General features: G+C 49.5%; 1 protein-coding gene and 1 long non-coding RNA gene across 2 annotated transcripts in view; one reads left to right on the top strand and one right to left on the bottom strand.

The window, feature by feature from the left end:
- The window catches only part of COMMD6 (COMM domain containing 6), a 49,356-nt gene extending 33,813 nt beyond the window's left edge, over positions 1 to 15,543 (bottom strand). The window contains exons 1-3 of the mRNA XM_075334369.1: positions 15,402 to 15,543; positions 12,673 to 12,731; positions 1,059 to 1,124 (exon numbers count right to left, since the gene is read on the bottom strand). Of these exons, the coding sequence (XP_075190484.1) occupies positions 1,059 to 1,124; positions 12,673 to 12,731; positions 15,402 to 15,486 (210 nt within the window). The 5' untranslated portion in view covers positions 15,487 to 15,543. The remainder of the gene's footprint in view (positions 1 to 1,058; positions 1,125 to 12,672; positions 12,732 to 15,401) is intronic.
- Positions 15,544 to 15,784: 241 nt separating this feature from the next.
- LOC142290418 (uncharacterized) lies at positions 15,785 to 16,271 on the top strand. The gene is made up of 3 exons (XR_012750302.1): positions 15,785 to 15,857; positions 15,980 to 16,143; positions 16,217 to 16,271. It is a non-coding gene; the product is annotated as an uncharacterized LOC142290418 (long non-coding RNA).
- The last annotated feature ends 903 nt before the right edge of the window (positions 16,272 to 17,174 follow it).

The following is a 17,174-nucleotide window of genomic DNA, read 5'->3' as shown; positions in this document are numbered from 1 at the left end:
ACAGTCTTGAAATTAAAGAGATTTATCAAACGGCATGATCCACGTTGATAAATGTGGTGCATTTTAGGACTGTCTAGTCCAGGGGTCAGGAACCTTTTTGGCTGAGAAAGCAATGAACACCACATATTTTAAAATGTAATTCCGTGAGAGTCATACTCACCAGGGAAAGGCAGTGGTGGAGCGACTCAGAAAGTCCCAGGAGGCAGGGGAGGCGATGCTGCAGGCACGGAGGAAGGGGTGTCGCGGCTCAAGAAGGTCAGTCTGCGGAGGGTCAGCAATACTGCTGCGGGCTCGTGAGGTGTCAAGGTGGTGGGCGCCATTGATCTGTTCATGTGCTGCTTTGTATCTCCCACAGTTGACGAGATCGACTTAAAGAAAATGGCTGTGGCGCGTGCGCAGATGGCTGCGGAGTCCTATTTGCGCATGTGTCACCTCTGCGGCCATTTTCTTGAAGTCAATCTCGTCAACTGTGGGAGATTCAAAGCATCCACCAAGTCCACCATGTCCACCATCGGCAGATCAATGGTGCTCGCCACTGCGCCACCCCATGAACCCGCAGTATCGCCGACCCTGCGCCACCACTGCCACCCCAATAAGCCATATGCAGTTTGTAAGACGCTCCCCCGTTTTTGGGGGGGAAAAAAGTGCGTCTTACAAACCGGAAAATACGGTATTTTTTTAAATTAAAGATTTGTCTGCAAGCCAGATGCAGCCAACAAAAGAGTCACATCTGGCTCGCAAACCATAGGTTCCTGACCCCTGGTCTAGTCTAATGTTTCATTGGCTAAGAATTAGACAAGCTTTCATAATTCTGCTGGTGTGTGTGAACATACCCTTACAGAAAAACTGGTCTCCGTGATCACAGCAACCAATCAAAGTTGAGAATTTCACATTGCAAACTGTTCTGGAACACTGTACAAGATCTGTAGGTTTGTTAGGCACTTTTTAAATATGGGGCCCAACGTATACAATCATCACTGTACACTGTAACTGTGCGTTCATAGTGATATAATAAAGTAGTGTGCAGCAAGTCTTATTAACCACTCACTACTTCTTACCTGACAGAGAAGCGTCTGATCCACACCCACGTTCGGACATTGGAGATGCTGAATACTTTGTTGGCACTTAAAGAACAAGATTGAAACATTTAGGGAAAAGATCTTTATTATGTTTCCCCACTATGAAGGGGGCTTTACACGCAGCGATATCGCTGGTGAAAGCTCCCGCCCCTGTCGTTTCTGCGTCACGGGCAAATCGCTGCCCATGGAGCACAATATTGTTAGGAGCCGTCACACGGACTTACCTGCCTAGCAACGTCGCTGTGGCCGGCGAACCGCCTCCTTTCTAAGGGGGGCAGTTTGTGCAGCGTCACTAAGCGGCTGCCCAATAGAATCGGAGGGGCGGAGATGAGCGGCCGTAACATCCCGCTCACCTCCTTCCTTCGGCATTGCCGGCGGCCGCAGGTAAGCTGTAGCTCGTCATTCTCGAGGTGTCACACGTAGTGATGTGTGCTGCCTCGGGAATAACGAACAACCTGCGTGCTCAACAATCAAAGATTTTTGGAAAATGAACGACGTGTCAACGATGGACGATTTGGTGAGTATTTTCCATTGTTAGCGGTCGCTCGTACGTGTCACACGCAACAATGTCGCTAACGATGCCGAATGTGCGTCACGGAATCCGTGACCCCGGCGATATATCGTTAGATAAGGCCCAGTTACACGCAGTGACGTAAGTGATAACATAAGAATATGATTGGGGTACAACTGCCAGGACCCCCATGTGCCCTCACCTCGCTTTCCTCCCATTGCCGAACTCCACTTTCCAACAAAACTGTGGGAACAATTACTGAACGACTATTGTTTTTCAGCAGAACTCACAGTGCAGTGAATGGGATGTAAAGAAAGTAATGGGAACTTAGAAAATGCTTCATACAAATATATACTTTGTGCTGTAAAATTAACATACAGCATTATTTACACAGGGGTCAAGGAGGAAGGACGTCTGTGTGCTGCAAGACAAGGATCATTAGGGGGCGTTCACACACAGCTTTTTTGAGGCTTTTTTTTCTGCATGAAAAACACAAAACTGTAAGGGTATGTGCGCACGTTGCGTACTAGCCCAGCACCGTAAAAGGTGCGCTTCAGAGCGCAGCTGAAAAGCTCCGTTCTGAAGCGCATGGTGCCGGCGAGAACGTGCGCTCTGCCTGCAGCTCCTGCCATAGACAGAGCAGGAGCTGCCGGCAAAGCGCACGGAAGAAGTGACATGTCACTTCTTTTTGCGCAGCGCTTCGGCAGTAGCCGAATCGCTGCGCTCTAAAACGCCACGTGCGCACGGCCCCTGCACAATCTCCATAGACTGTGCAGGGGACGCAGGACGCATGCAGTTACGCTGCGCTACAAAGCGCAGCGTAACTGAATGAATTTACGCAACGTGCGCACATAGCCTAAGGGAAATGATGCGCATCAATCAACATCAAACCTTTCTAGTTTATGTAGTTGGTACTCTGACCCCATTTCAGGTATTTAAAAAAAAAAAAAAAAAAAAAAAAAAGCAGTTTTATTACTAACTACAAAGTCTGCTCTATATCAAAGCTGATAGAATAATTCCTATTCTCTCTTATGTATGAGGATTGGGCGATGGATCTTTTGAAACAGAAGGAAACCAGGTTTTTCTAATCTGTAGTTGGGGGCTACTGTGCATTGGCAAACAGGTCAGGAGACACCGGTATAGGAGATAGAAGGCGTATATGACTGAGAAGAGAGAACCCCTTAAGGAATCTGTCATTGAGAGCAACCCTCCTAAGCCGATTACATGGGCATTTAGGTCATAGGAAGCTGAATAAAACGATACCTTGATATCTGCAATCTGGTGTCTTATTCCAGAGAAATCCATGTTTTTTTATACATAAATGAGCTGTTCCAGGCTATGGGCCAGACACTGAGCAGCGTGAAAATCTGCCTACAGGGATTATAATAAATATAAGGGCAAGTTACCAGTGTGATGGCCGCTCACTGCTCTCACTGCAAAGCTGTGTGATTATAACTCATACATCTGCATCCTCAATCTCATAAGCAGGCAGAGTTATATTATAGCACAGCAGTGAGAGCTGCAGCAAATGTGTTTGTAAGAAGACAAAGTTCAGTTCTACTGTTATGTATTAGTTACATTTTTCACACTGGTAATGTCCCCTTTTATTAAAAATTTGCTCTGAAAGCAGATTCTCCTGAGGATCAGTGTCCAGCGCATAGCCTGGGACAGCTCATTTACATATAAGAAAAGAAGGGAATTTTGTTTACTTACCGTAAATTCCTTTTCTTCTAGCTCCTATTGGGAGACCCAGACAATTGGGTGTATAGCTTCTGCCTCCGGAGGCCACACAAAGTATTACACTGAAAAGTGTAACCCCTCCCCTCTGCCTATACACCCTCCCGTGCATCACGGGCTCCTCAGTTTTGGTGCAAAAGCAGGAAGGAGGAAACTTATAAATTGGTCTGGGGTAAATTCAATCCGAAGGATGTTCGGAGAACTGAAACCATAACCAAAAGAACAATTCAACATGAACAACATGTGTACACAAAAGAACAACCAGCCCGAAGAGAACAGGGGCGAGTGCTGGGTCTCCCAATAGGAGCTAGAAGAAAAGGAATTTACGGTAAGTAAACAAAATTCCCTTCTTTGTCGCTCCATTGGGAGACCCAGACAATTGGGACGTCCAAAAGCAGTCCCTGGGTGGGTAAAAGAATACCTCAATAAAAGAGAGCCGAAAAACGACCCCTTCCTACAGGTGGGCAACCGCCGCCTGAAGAACTCGCCTACCTAGACTGGCATCTGCATAGGTATGCACTTGATAGTGTTTTGTGAAGGTGTGCAGACTAGACCAGGTAGCTGCCTGACACACCTGCTGAGCCGTAGCCCGGTGTCGCAATGCCCAGGACGCACCCACGGCTCTGGTAGAATGGGCTTTCAGGCCCGAAGGAAGAGGAAGCTCCGAAGAACGGTAGGCTTCAAGAATCGGTTCCTTGATCCACCGAGCCAAGGTTGACTTGGAAGCCTGCGAACCCTTACGCTGGCCAGTGACCAGGACAAAGAGCGCATCTGAACGGCGCAGGGGCGCCGTGCGAGACACGTAGAGCCGGAGTGCTCTCACTAGATCTAATGAATGCAAATCCTTTTCACACTGGTGAACTGGATGAGGGCAAAATGACGGTAAGGAGATATCCTGATTGAGATGAAAAGGAGATACCACCTTAGGGAGAAACTCCGGGACAGGACGCAGAACCACCTTATCCTGGTGAAAAACCAGGAAAGGGGATTTGCATGACAGCGCTGCAAGCTCTGACACTCTTCGGAGTGAGGTAATTGAGATAAACCCGACGACGCTAGGAGCCAGGACTCAATGGCCACACAGTCAGGTTGAGAGCCGCAGAATTCAGATGGAAAAACGGCCCTTGTGACAGCAGGTCTGTGCGGTCTGGAAGCGCCCACGGCTGACCCACCGTGAGATGCCACAGATCCGGGTACCACGACCGCCTCGGCCAATCTGGAGCGACGAGAATGGCGCGACGACAGTAGGATCTGATCTTGCGTAACACTCTGGGCAACATCGCCAGAGGAGGAAACACATAAGGGAGTCGAAACTGCGACCAATCCTGAACTAACGCGTCCGCCGCCAGAGCTCTGTGATCTTGAGACCGTGCCATGAAGGCCGGGACCTTGTTGTTGTGCCGTGACGCCATGAGATCGACGTCCGGCGTTCCCCAGCGGCGACAGATCTCTCGAAACACGTCTGGGTGAAGAGACCATTCCCCCGCATCCATGCCCTGACGACTGAGAAAATCTGCTTCCCAGTTTTCTACGCCCGGAATGTGAACTGCGGAGATGGTGGAGGCTGTGGCTTCCGCCCACAGCAGAATCCGTCGGACTTCCTGGAAGGCTTGACGGCTGCGCGTGCCGCCCTGGTGGTTGATGTACGCGACCGCCGTGGCGTTGTCCGACTGTATGCGGATCTGCCTGCCCTCCAGCCACCGATGGAACGCCTTTAGGGCTAGACACACTGCCCTTATCTCCAGAACATTGATCTGAAGGGAAGACTCTATCGGAGTCCAGGTTCCCTGAGCCCTGTGGTGGAGAAAAACCGCTCCCCACCCTGACAGGCTCGCGTCCGTCGTGACCACAGCCCAGGTTGGGGGTAGGAAGGATTTTCCCTGCGACAGAGAGTTGGGAAGGAGCCACCACTGAAGTGACGTCTTGGTTGCAAGGGAAAGAGAGACGTTCCTGTCGAGGGACGTCGACCTCCTGTCCCATTTGCGGAGAATGTCCCATTGGAGTGGGCGCAGATGGAACTGCGCGAAGGGCACTGCCTCCATTGCTGCCACCATCTTCCCCAGGAAGTGCATGAGGCGCCTCAAGGGGTGTGACTGACCCCGAAGAAGAGATTGCACCCCTGTCTGCAGCGAAAGCTGTTTGTCCAGCGGTAGCTTGACTACCGCTGAGTGAGTATGAAACTCCATCCCGAGGTAAGTCAGTGATTGGGTCGGTGTCAACTTGGACTTTGGGAAGTTGATGAGCCACCCGAACTGCTGGAGAGTCGCCAGAGCGACGGTCAGGCTGTGTTGACACGCCACCCGGGAGGGTGCCCTGACTAGGAGATCGTCTAAGTAAGGGATCACCGAGTGTCCCTGAGAGTGTAGGACCGCCACAACGGATGCCATGACCTTGGTGAAGACCCGTGGGGCTGTCGCCAGGCCGAAAGGCAGTGCCACGAACTGAAGGTGTTCGTCCCCGATGGCGAAACGCAGGAAGCGTTGATGTTCGGGTGCGATCGGCACATGGAGATAAGCATCCTTGATGTCGATTGATGCTAGGAAGTCTCCTTGTGACATCGAAGCGATGACCGAGCGGAGAGATTCCATCCGAAACCTTCTGGTGCTCACATGCCTGTTGAGCAGTTTGAGGTCCAGAACGGGACGGAATGATCCGTCCTTCTTTGGCACCACGAACAAGTTGGAGTAGAAGCCGTGACCATGTTCCTGAGGGGGAACGGGAATCACCACTCCTTTTGTCTTCAGAACGCCCACAGCCTGAAAAAGTGCGCCGGCCCGAGATGGGGGCGGAGATGTTCTGAAGAAACGAGTCGGAGGACGAGAGCTGAACTCTATCCTGTAACCGTGAGACAGAATGTCTCTCACCCATCGGTCTTGGACATGTGGCCACCAGGCGTCGCAAAAGCGGGAGAGCCTGCCACCGACCGAGGATGCGGTTCGGGGAGGCCGAAAGTCATGAGGAGGCCGCCTTGGAGGCAGTGCCTCCGGCGATTTTTTTGGGGGCGTGACTTGGACCGCCACGCATAGGAGTTCCTCTGGCCCTTCTCCGGCCTGTTGGACGAGGAGGATTGGGACTTGGCTGAGGGCCGAAAGGACCGAAACCTCGGTTGTATTTTCCGTTGCTGAGGTCTCTTCGGTTTGGACTGGGGTAAGGACGAGTCCTTTCCCTTGGATTCCTTAATAATTTCATCCAATCGTTCGCCAAACAATCGGTCTACAGAAAACGGCAAACCGATTAAGAACTTCTTGGAAGCAGAGTCTGCCTTCCATTCGCGTAGCCACATGGCCCTGCGGACTGCCACCGAATTAGCGGATGCTACCGCTGTACGGCTAGCAGAGTCCAGGACGGCGTTCATGGCGTAGGACGAAAAAGCCGACGCCTGAGAAGTCAAAGACGCAACTTGCGGAGCAGAGGTACGTGTGACCGCATTAATCTCAGACAGACAAGCTGAGATAGCTTGGAGTGCCCACACGGCTGCAAAGGCCGGGGCAAAAGACGCGCCTGTGGCTTCATAGATGGATTTCACCAGGAGCTCTATCTGCCTGTCAGTGGCATCCTTGAGCGATGAGCCATCTGCAACTGATACTACAGATCTAGCCGCCAGTCTAGAGACTGGAGGATCCACCTTGGGACATTGAGCCCAACCCTTAACTACGTCAGAGGGGAAGGGGTAACGTGTGTCATTAAGGCGCTTAGTAAAGCGCTTGTCCGGAAATGCTCTGTGCTTCTGGACAGCATCTCTGAAGTTAGAGTGATCGAAAAACGCACTCCGTGTACGTTTGGGAAACCTAAACTGGTGTTTCTCCTGCTGCGAAGCCGACTCCTCTATAGGTGGAGGTGGGGGAGAAAGATCTAGCACCTGGTTAATGGACGATATAAGATCATTTACTAAGGCGTCCCCCTCAGGTGTATCAAGATTGAGGGCAACGTCAGGGTCAGAGCCCTGAGCTGCGACGTCCGCCTCGTCCTCCAGAGAGTCTTCAAGCTGAGACCCCGAGCAGCGTGAGGAAGTCGGGGAAGATTCCCAGCGAGCCCGCTTAGCCAGTCTGGGACTGTGGTCCGTGCAGGAGTCCTCCACGTGAGACCTAGGGGCCACCCCAGGAGCACGCTGCGGCGCAGACCGAGAGGGGCCTGGAGGCGATGATCCAACAGTGCCCGGGGCCTGTGTAAGGACCGGTCTGGACTGCAAGGCTTCTAGTAGCTTGGCAGACCATTTGTCCATAGACTGAGCCATGGATTGTGAAAGTGACTCAGAGAGTTTCTCAGCAAAAACTGCAAACTCTGTCCCTGCCGCCTGGACAGTGGAAGCAGGAGGGTCTGCCTGATCCGAGGGGCCCACTAGTGACCGAGGCTCCGGCTGAGCAAGTGCAATAGGGGTCGAGCATTGCTCACAGTGAGGGTAGGTGGACCCCGCAGGTAACATAGCCCCACAAGAGGTACAGGTTGCAAAAAAACCCTTTGCTTTAGCGCCCTTGCTCCTTGTGGACGACATGCTGTTGTCTCCTAGGAGAGTGATCACTGAGGGTATATAGCCAAAAGTAAACAACCCGGCCTAACAGAGAAAATATATACAAATTATATATATATATATACACTCCGGCACCCTAGGGGGACAAGCACCGGGTGACCGGTGTGGCTTACCGACCGCTCAAAGCGGAGTGTGTGTCCACCAGATTCCCTGCCTTAGGTCTCCCAGAGCTGCAGAGCTCGTTCCTGAAATCCTCCACCGGCAGAATGTGTGTAAAAATGGCTGCCGGAGCTCTCAGGGGAGGAGGGAGCCGTGGGCGGCGACTAGTAAAGTGCGGGAATCTGGGGCCCCACAGTGATCAGTGAGGGGGGGGGAGGAAACCTAAAGTATGCTCCAGCCCTCACTGCCGACGTCAGGTCGACCGTCCCGCCCTTACCCCTGACTGGCTGGCCCGGGGGCGGGAGTTATGGTACTAGGCCGCAATGAAGCCGGGGACTAAATTTAATACCGCGGCCGACAAACAGGCTCGGTCGGCGCGGAAGTCCCGGTCTTCACAAACCAGCAGCTGCTGCAGCGTCTGTGAAACAAGTGCTCCATGCACAGTCCCCATGGGGACACAGAGTACCTTTAGATGCAGGGCCCTGTCCCTGAGGATACATAGACTCCTGTCCGGCAGATTCCCACAGGGGCTGCGGAGGGAGCCCGGTCCCAGTGAATGGATGACCGGTTAGGATCCCACTTCTCCCAGAGCCTCTAAGGGATGGTGAAGGAAAACGGCTTGTGGCTCCAGCCTCTGTACCCGCAATGGGTACCTCAACCTTAACAGCACCGCCGACGTAGTGGGGTGAGAAGGGAGCATGCCGGGGGCCCTGTGGGGGCCCTCTTTTCTTCCATCCGATAAAATCAGCAGCTGCTGCTGACTAAAATGGGAATGCATGAGTGGATGTGTGCCTCCTTCCACACAAAGCATAAAACTGAGGAGCCCGTGATGCACGGGAGGGTGTATAGGCAGAGGGGAGGGGTTACACTTTTCAGTGTAATACTTTGTGTGGCCTCCGGAGGCAGAAGCTATACACCCAATTGTCTGGGTCTCCCAATGGAGCGACAAAGAAATGTGGATTTTTCTGAAATAAAACATTTAAGGTATTATTTTATTCAGCTTTCTATGACCTACATGCCCACATAGGTGGCTGAGAAGGCTTGATCCTACTGAGAGATTCCCTTTAAATAATTCTGAGCCATTTCCTATGACATTTATTGAATAAACTGTATATAATTATAAATAAAAACAACAATAACTGGTACTCTAATCAATGAATCAATGCCTTATTATAGTGTGAAGTGTACTTGTTAAATATTGTAGGAATGAAGCAGCTAGTAGGCACGGGGTATCGTGTGTATACCCCCATAATAAAAACCTTAAAACAATCATTTAAAATGCACTACTGCGCTAAACATTCACACACTATTGAGTGTATAGTATAATACAATTACCTGTAGTATATTTGAATGGCAGTAAGAAGAAAATAATGATGGTAACTGCCGGTGGAAGATAAAAAAGTGAGACATCCTATTGTACAAAGCAAAAAAATTAAAAATGTAATTAGTTGATAGATGCAATGATGCTAAAGCAGATATCTTTAAAAATTGCAGGAATAATAATTAGTTTAATATTTACTATATCTAATTGAAGAGGGCTGATATGTATATTGTATAATAGTCGACCTATAATTACTGTCCTGCACAGCATTAGCTCTGCAGCACACAGGAGATCGGGGCTAAATCTTTGGAGCGTACATTGTTTACCAGGGAGATTAATTCACACACTGAGAGAATGGTCAAACAGTGAGTTTTTAACTTAGGGTACCGTCTCACTAAACGACGTACCAGCAATTCCGACCACGATACGACCTGATCAGGATCGCTGGTGCGTCGCTACATGGTCGCTGGTGAGCTGTCAATCAGGCAGATCTGACCAGCGACCAGTGACCAGCCAGCAGCGACTCGTGGAAACGATGCTGCCCTTGGTAACCAAAAGGTAAATATCGGGTAACTAAGCAAAATGCTTTGCTTGGTTACCCGATATTTACCCTGGTTACCAGCGCACAACGCTTAGCGCTGGCTCCCTGCACTCGTAGCCAGGGTACACATCGGGTTACTAAGCAAAGCGCTTCGCTTAGTTACCCGATGTGTACTCTGGCTACGTGTGCAGGGAGCCAGCACTGGAAGCCTGAGAGCGGCGTACGCTAGTAACCAAGGTAAATATCGGGTAATCAAGCAAAGAGCTTCGCTTAGTTACCCGATGTGTACCTTGGTTACCAGCGTCCGCAACTTCCAGACGCCGGCTCCCTGCACATTCAGATCATTGCTCTCTCGCTGTCAAACACAGCGATGTGTGCTTCACAACGGGAGAGCAACGAGCAAAAAAATGAACCAGCACTGTGTGTAATGATCAGCAATTTCACAGCAGGGGCCGCATCGCTGCTTAGTGTCACACACAGCAAGATCGCTGATGAAGTCACTGGTACTTCACAAAACCTGTGACTCAGCAGCGATCTCGCTAGCAATCTAGCTATGTGAGAAGTACCCCTTAGGGATCCCTTGGTTGTTTGTTTTAGTTACTTAAGTTGATAAATCACCCTTATATGTACAATTACCTGTTACTAATCTCATTATAGATCGTACCTCTATTGTCATCTGACTACTACTTATCTTGAAATACATCCAACTTAAGAATATATTGAGGCTTGTTTATTGACTGATTTAAGGTACCGTCTCACTAAACGACATACCAGCGATTCCGACCACGATACGACCTGGTCAGGATCGCTGGTACGTCGCTACAGGGTCGCTAGTGAGCTGTCAATCAGGCAGCTCTCACCAGTGACCAGCCATCAGCAACTCGTGTAACCATGCTTCTCTTGGTAACCAGGGTAAATTTCGGGTAACCAAGCAAAACACTTTGCTTGGTTACCCGATATTTACCCTGGTTACCAGCGTACACCGTTTACAGGCTGCCATCGCTGGCTCCCTTTATACGTGGCTAGGGTACACATCGGGTTAGTAAGCAAAGCGCTTTGCTTGGTTACCCGATATTTACCCTGGCTACATGTGCAGGGAGCCAGCGCTGGCAGCCTGTAAACGGTGTACGCTGGTAACCAGGGTAAATATCGGGTAACCAAGCAAAGCGTTTTGCTTGGTTACCCGATATTTACCCTGGTTACACAGAGTCGGTGCTCGTTGGTCTCCCGCCGTCAAACACGCCGATGTGTGCTACACAGCGGGAGACCAACGAGCAAAAAATAAACCAGAACAGTGTGTAACGATCAGTGATTTCACAGCAGGGGCCAGGTCTCTGCTTAGTTTCACACACAGCGAGATCGCTGATGAGGTCACTGGTACGTCACAAAACCTGTGACTTAGCAGCGATCTTGCTAGCGATCTCGCTGTGTGAGAAGTACCCCTTATCCTGTGCAGGACAGTAATTATACGTCGACTATTATACAATATACATATCAGCCCACTTCAATTAGATATGGTAAATATTATACTAATTATTATTCATGCAATTTAAAGATATCTGCTTTAGCATCATTGCATCTATCAACTAATTACATTTTTAATTTTTTGCTTTGTACAATAGGATGTCTCACTTTATCTGCCACCAGCAGTCACCATCATTATTTTCTTCTTACTGCCATTCAAATATACTACAGGTAATTGTATTATACTCTCTACTTCATAATTAATTATATTATACACTTATAGGTCTACTTCACAGGTAATTAATTGTATTCTATACTCAATAGTTTGTGAATGTTTAGCGCAGTAATGCATTTTAAATTTTTGTACATAATTATAACTATGGCATAGACTTCAACTTAAAAGCAATACATTATTAAAGTGAACCTGACAGGTCCAATATGCACCCAGAGCCATGAGCAGTTCTGGGTTCATATTTCTTATCCCTGCCTAAACGTCCTTGTATCTAGTAGAATAGAGGAAGATATATTTAAAAAAAAGTTTTTCTAAAGATCCTCTATGATATGCTAATGAGTGCAGGGACTAGTCACAAGGGTGTAATATCCACAGGACTAATCTGCCCTCTTAGCATGTTAGCACGCCCACAGGGTGCATACCTGTGTCCATTGTCACCCCCTCAGATGCCGGGGTTTAGGCTCAGTGCACATTATCAGAAGTCACCGCACTTCCGGTCATGCACACTAGACCTCTCTGAAGCCGGGACGCGTACACCCAGCTTAACAGTGTCCATGACTGGAAGTGCAGTGACTCCTGATCATGCTGTGGAGGTGGCCTGAGCTATAGCTTGTTTGTTCAAACGTAATAAGAATATTTGTGTATGTAAATAATCAAAATGTAAATGTAGCAGCATAATTATCTGTATGTCTATATATCAATTGCATAGACCTATAATATGATTCTAAGCTGTATGGTCATGAAGGGGTTACCAAGGATAAGTGAACAGATGTACAAACAATGGAAGTTTTTATAATGATGAGCAAAAGTCTTAATCCGTAGTTTTCACACAGAAAGAATGTATAATGAACAGAGATGTATTTCATAACATGCTGGGAGAAATTGGGGAGTGGAACACTCCCTAGACTCTGTGTTTTAGTTTCATTGTTAATGATGCATACTGTATAATTGAATCTATCCAATACACGAGTTTCAGTGGGTGACGCTGGCTCAAAGAGAGAACATGTCTTGTTTGATCATGGTCTGATATATTAACATCAGCTCTGATATACAGCTAATTCATTCTCTTTTCAGAAACTTGATAATTCGTCACCGTTTTCTCACGTAAAGACGTGAAGATGCAGCAATGTAATAACACAGACACAGTAAATGGCACATACCAGTTCAGCAAACAGATCAGGCGGCAACAATTTCATCAAATCGCTTGACTTTTCACATCCTGCAACCAAAAGATAAAATTAATTAATCAGTCCCCTTGGGCGGAGCAAATGAAGCAAATATGAAGCAGGAACTGAACCAGGATCTTTTACAGTCACTTCGGCTCTCTCTTGAGACTGCACTTTTACTCATTTTTCGGACTTAGTAGCAGGGCTGTGGAGTCGGTGTTCATTTTAGTGGAGTCGGAGTTGGTATAAAATGAACCGACTCCTTAAATATATAATAAATTGGGTACAGCGGTTCAATCCAGTATGTGATGAATATTTTTCATAAGAATTTGGGAAAGTTGTGGGATTGTTTAGCTACAGGAGGGACTGGTGCACTTCACAAAATAGATGGCATCATGAGGAAAGAAGATTATGTGGCAATACTAAAGCAACATCTCAAGACATCGTCCAGGAACTTAAAGCTTGGAAGGAAATGGGTCTTCTAAATGGGCAATGACCTGAAGCATATAGGAAAACTGGTTACGAAGTGGCTTAAGTCAATGTTTTGGAGCGGCCATCACAAAGCCCTGATTGCCAATGTACATAAAGCGCTATGGAATGAATACACTATATAAGTGAATAAATATTATATTATCTCAATTCTATTGAAAATTTATGGGGAAAGCTGAAAAGGCACGTGCGAGCAAGACGACCTACAAACATGGCTCAGTTACATCAGTTCTGTCAGGAAGAATGGACCCAAATTCCTACCAACTACTGTGAGAAACTTGTGGAAGGACATCCAAAACGTTTCACCAAGTCATGGTACCAAATACTAATGAAATGGATGGAAACTTTTGACTTCGCAGAAAGTAATAAAAATGCCTTAAAACGTTCTCTCTCTCATTATTTTGGCATTTTTCAAATATAAATAATTTTGGTTCCCAATTGACCTAAAACGGGAAAGATTTATACTGATTTCATGTCAGATAGTGAGAAAAACATGCATATGTGTCTTTATAGGGAGCGGAGGGAAACTTCTGGAGGAGTTGGAGGTTTGGCTTACTGACTCCACAGCCCTGCTTAGTAATCAAGGGGTCGGTCCTAATTAGGGATTGACGGATTCCTCTGTATAAGTGTCAATTTCTGGTCAGGACAGTCCCCTGACTCCTATCCCAAGAATGAGCAGAGATGTAAATGAATAAGATACAAGTTATACTGATATAAGTGGACGTGGGCCGCAAGAAGCAGTCAACTATGTTTTATACGTCTTGGTGCGCGCCTCCAATAGGTGAAACAATGCACAACAGCACACACCGACTATCTGCATCATCATAGTGAATGGCACTGTCAGTGCATACGTTCGAATCCCATTTGTGTTGGGGGTCTGGACATAAGCCCCAATGGAGCCACTGATTGGAGGGTAACCGCTGTGTGAACCCCACCTAACACTGGATACAGTTGGGATAAAGTTTACACATTTTCCTTGTTTTCTATAACCATTTGATGGTTCTGCTCCTACTGTGCACTCATCCATGTGGTGTGAGTTTATTAAGAGGGGCTTCCTACAAAATACACCTCTGACCTATCTATAGGATATGAGTGGGGGCCGGCTGCTGGGAGCCAGTCTACTTCTGAGAAAAGAGGTTAAGATGTAGGGGTATAATCACAGTAGCAGAGAGCGTGACCGGGCCCATGCAGCTGAGAGACCCACTGACCCCAGCACCTACTTCAGCTGCATGTGCCTCCTCGGACACACATTCAGCTGAATTATATTGTGGATGGGGGACACGCATACCTGGAAGGGGGCCCAGGATGGGGGACACGCATACCTGGAAGGGGGCCCAGGATGGGGGACACGCATACCTGGAAGGGGGCCCAGGATGGGGGACACGCATACCTGGAAGGGGGCCCAGGATGGGGGACACGCATACCTGGAAGGGGGCCCAGGATGGGGGACACGCATACCTGGAAGGGGGCCCAGGATGGGGGACACGGATACCTGGAAGGGGCCCAGGATGGGGGACACGCATACCTGGAAGGGGGCCCAGGATGGGGGACACGCATACCTGGAAGGGGGCCCAGGATGGGGGACACGCATACCTGGAAGGGGGCCCAGGATGGGGGACACGCATACCTGGAAGGGGCCCAGGATGGGGGACACGCATACCTGGAAGGGGGCCCAGGATGGGGGACACGCATACCTGGAAGGGGCCCAGGATGGGGGACACGGATACCTGGAAGGGGCCCAGGATGGGGGACACGCATACCTGGAAGGGGGCCCAGGATGGGGGACACGCATACCTGGAAGGGGGCCCAGGATGGGGGACACGGATACCTGGAAGGGGCCCAGGATGGGGGACATGCATACCTGGAAGGGGGCCCAGGATGGGGGACACGCATACCTGGAAGGGGGCCCAGGATGGGGGACACGCATACCTGGAAGGGGGCCCAGGATGGGGGACACACATACCTGGAAGGGGGCCCAGGATGGGGGACACGCATACCTGGAAGGGGGCCCAGGATGGGGGACACGCATACCTGGAAGGGGGCCCAGGATGGGGGACACGCATACCTGGAAGGGGGCCCAGGATGGGGGACACGCATACCTGGAAGGGGGCCCAGGATGGGGGACACGCATACCTGGAAGGGGGCCCAGGATGGGGGACATTACTACAGACAGTGTTTCCTGTAAGACCCACAATCATAAAATAGCATAACCCCCATACACACGAGTCACATACCCGCTTCTGACAGCTCATACATCTCCCTCGTAGCCATATAACCCGTCACACCCCGCGAACAGTCACGTGAGCCCCTGTAACTCATGTGACCCGAGCATGCAGGTTAAACCACCATTTTTAAACCGGGCATCACATCCCGACTTCACTGGAGTATTCTAACAACCGCCTATATAAGGGTCCGGTCACGTGCTGTACTGGGGTCGGTGCTGGTTGAAGCTTTTACAGAACTGCTAATAAAAGCAGTTTAGAAGATCAGAATAAAACAATAACGTGTCTGATTCCAGTGCGAGGCCTGGAACGCAAAGAAATGGGTGTGTCCGGATTACCACGCCCCAAAACGTCACACGTTACAGCGCGCAAGTCTATTGGGCAGACTGCGTTCCACAGCCCGCTCCCTGATTTGGGAACAGCCTATCTGTAGCCGACAATAGGGGAGAATATTGTCTTCTCCTTTCTGTAAGATTCAGCACATTATCGCTTTATTAAATAACTTGTGATCATTTCTGCTTAAATGTAAGTAGATTATTTTTTTCTTTCGTACTTTAATGATCACCCTGTTTCCATGTGTATAATTATAGGAGACAAGTGCAACCCCCCCCGTATGGGAAACATGAAGTGGTCCATGGGTGAAGTTTGGGAGCAGGTAGACTGTGCGGAGAGTGCTGTCAGATAGCATCCATAGAGGATAGGCGGAGGCATCATGCAGGCCATGCGCTGGCTGCCGCTGGAGGCCAACCCTGAGGTAAGCGGCGGCTGAGGGGAGAGCCGCATCACAGTGTGCACAGGGTCCTGACAGTCTCTCTGCTTCTTTACAGGTTATGAACCAGGTGAGTGAGGGGCAATCCGCTGCCATAGTGCTACTAATAAGGGGCTGGAGATCATTAACGCCAGTGATCCGTAAGTATGGTGTGCACAGGGGCAGACATGGGTGGTGTACACAGGGGCCCATGTGCAGTGATTGCCGGGGAGCAGGTCCCTACAGAGCGCCCTCCCTCCTGTAATCACCTGCTGATCACTGGGTGTAGTAGGTCAATTACTCATCAGTGCTCTGTGGGAGGTGACTGGGCACGTGTGCGCGCGTGTGTGTGCGTGTGTGTGTGTGTGTGTGTGTGTGTGTGTGTAGATGATTGGGCACGCGTGTGTGCGTGTGTGTAGATGACTGGGCACGCGTGTGTGTGTGTGTGTAGATGACTGGGCACGCGTGTGTGCGTGTGTGTAGATGACTGGGCACGCGTGTGTGTGTGTGTGTATATATGACTGGGCACGTGTGTGTGTGTGTGTGTGTGTGTGTGTATATATGACTGGGCACGTGTGTGTGTGTGTGTGTGTGTATATATGACTGGGCACGCGTGTGTGCGTGTGTGTAGATGACTGGGCACGCGTGTGTGTGTGTGTGTATATATGACTGGGCACGTGTGTGTGTGTGTGTGTGTGTGTATATATGACTGGGCACGTGCGTGTGTGTGTGTGTGTATATATGACTGGGCACGTGTGTGTGTGTGTGTGTATATATGACTGGGCACGTGTGTGTGTGTGTGTGTGTATATATGACTGGGCACGTGTGTGTGTGTGTGCGCGTGTGTGTGCGCGTGTGTGTGTGTGTGTGTGTGTGTGTGTGTGTGTGTAGATGATTGGGCACGCGTGTGTGCGTGTGTGTAGATGACTGGGCACGCGTGTGTGTGTGTGTGTGTAGATGACTGGGCACGCGTGTGTGCGTGTGTGTAGATGACTGGGCACGCGTGTGTGTGTGTGTGTGTATATATGACTGGGCAC

The sequence above is a fragment of the Anomaloglossus baeobatrachus genome, chromosome 2 (assembly GCF_048569485.1).
Source record: "Anomaloglossus baeobatrachus isolate aAnoBae1 chromosome 2, aAnoBae1.hap1, whole genome shotgun sequence".
Classification (NCBI taxonomy): Eukaryota; Metazoa; Chordata; class Amphibia; order Anura; family Aromobatidae; genus Anomaloglossus; species Anomaloglossus baeobatrachus.
Note: the sequence above shows the minus strand (reverse complement) of the source record. Positions and strands in the feature narration are given on the sequence as shown.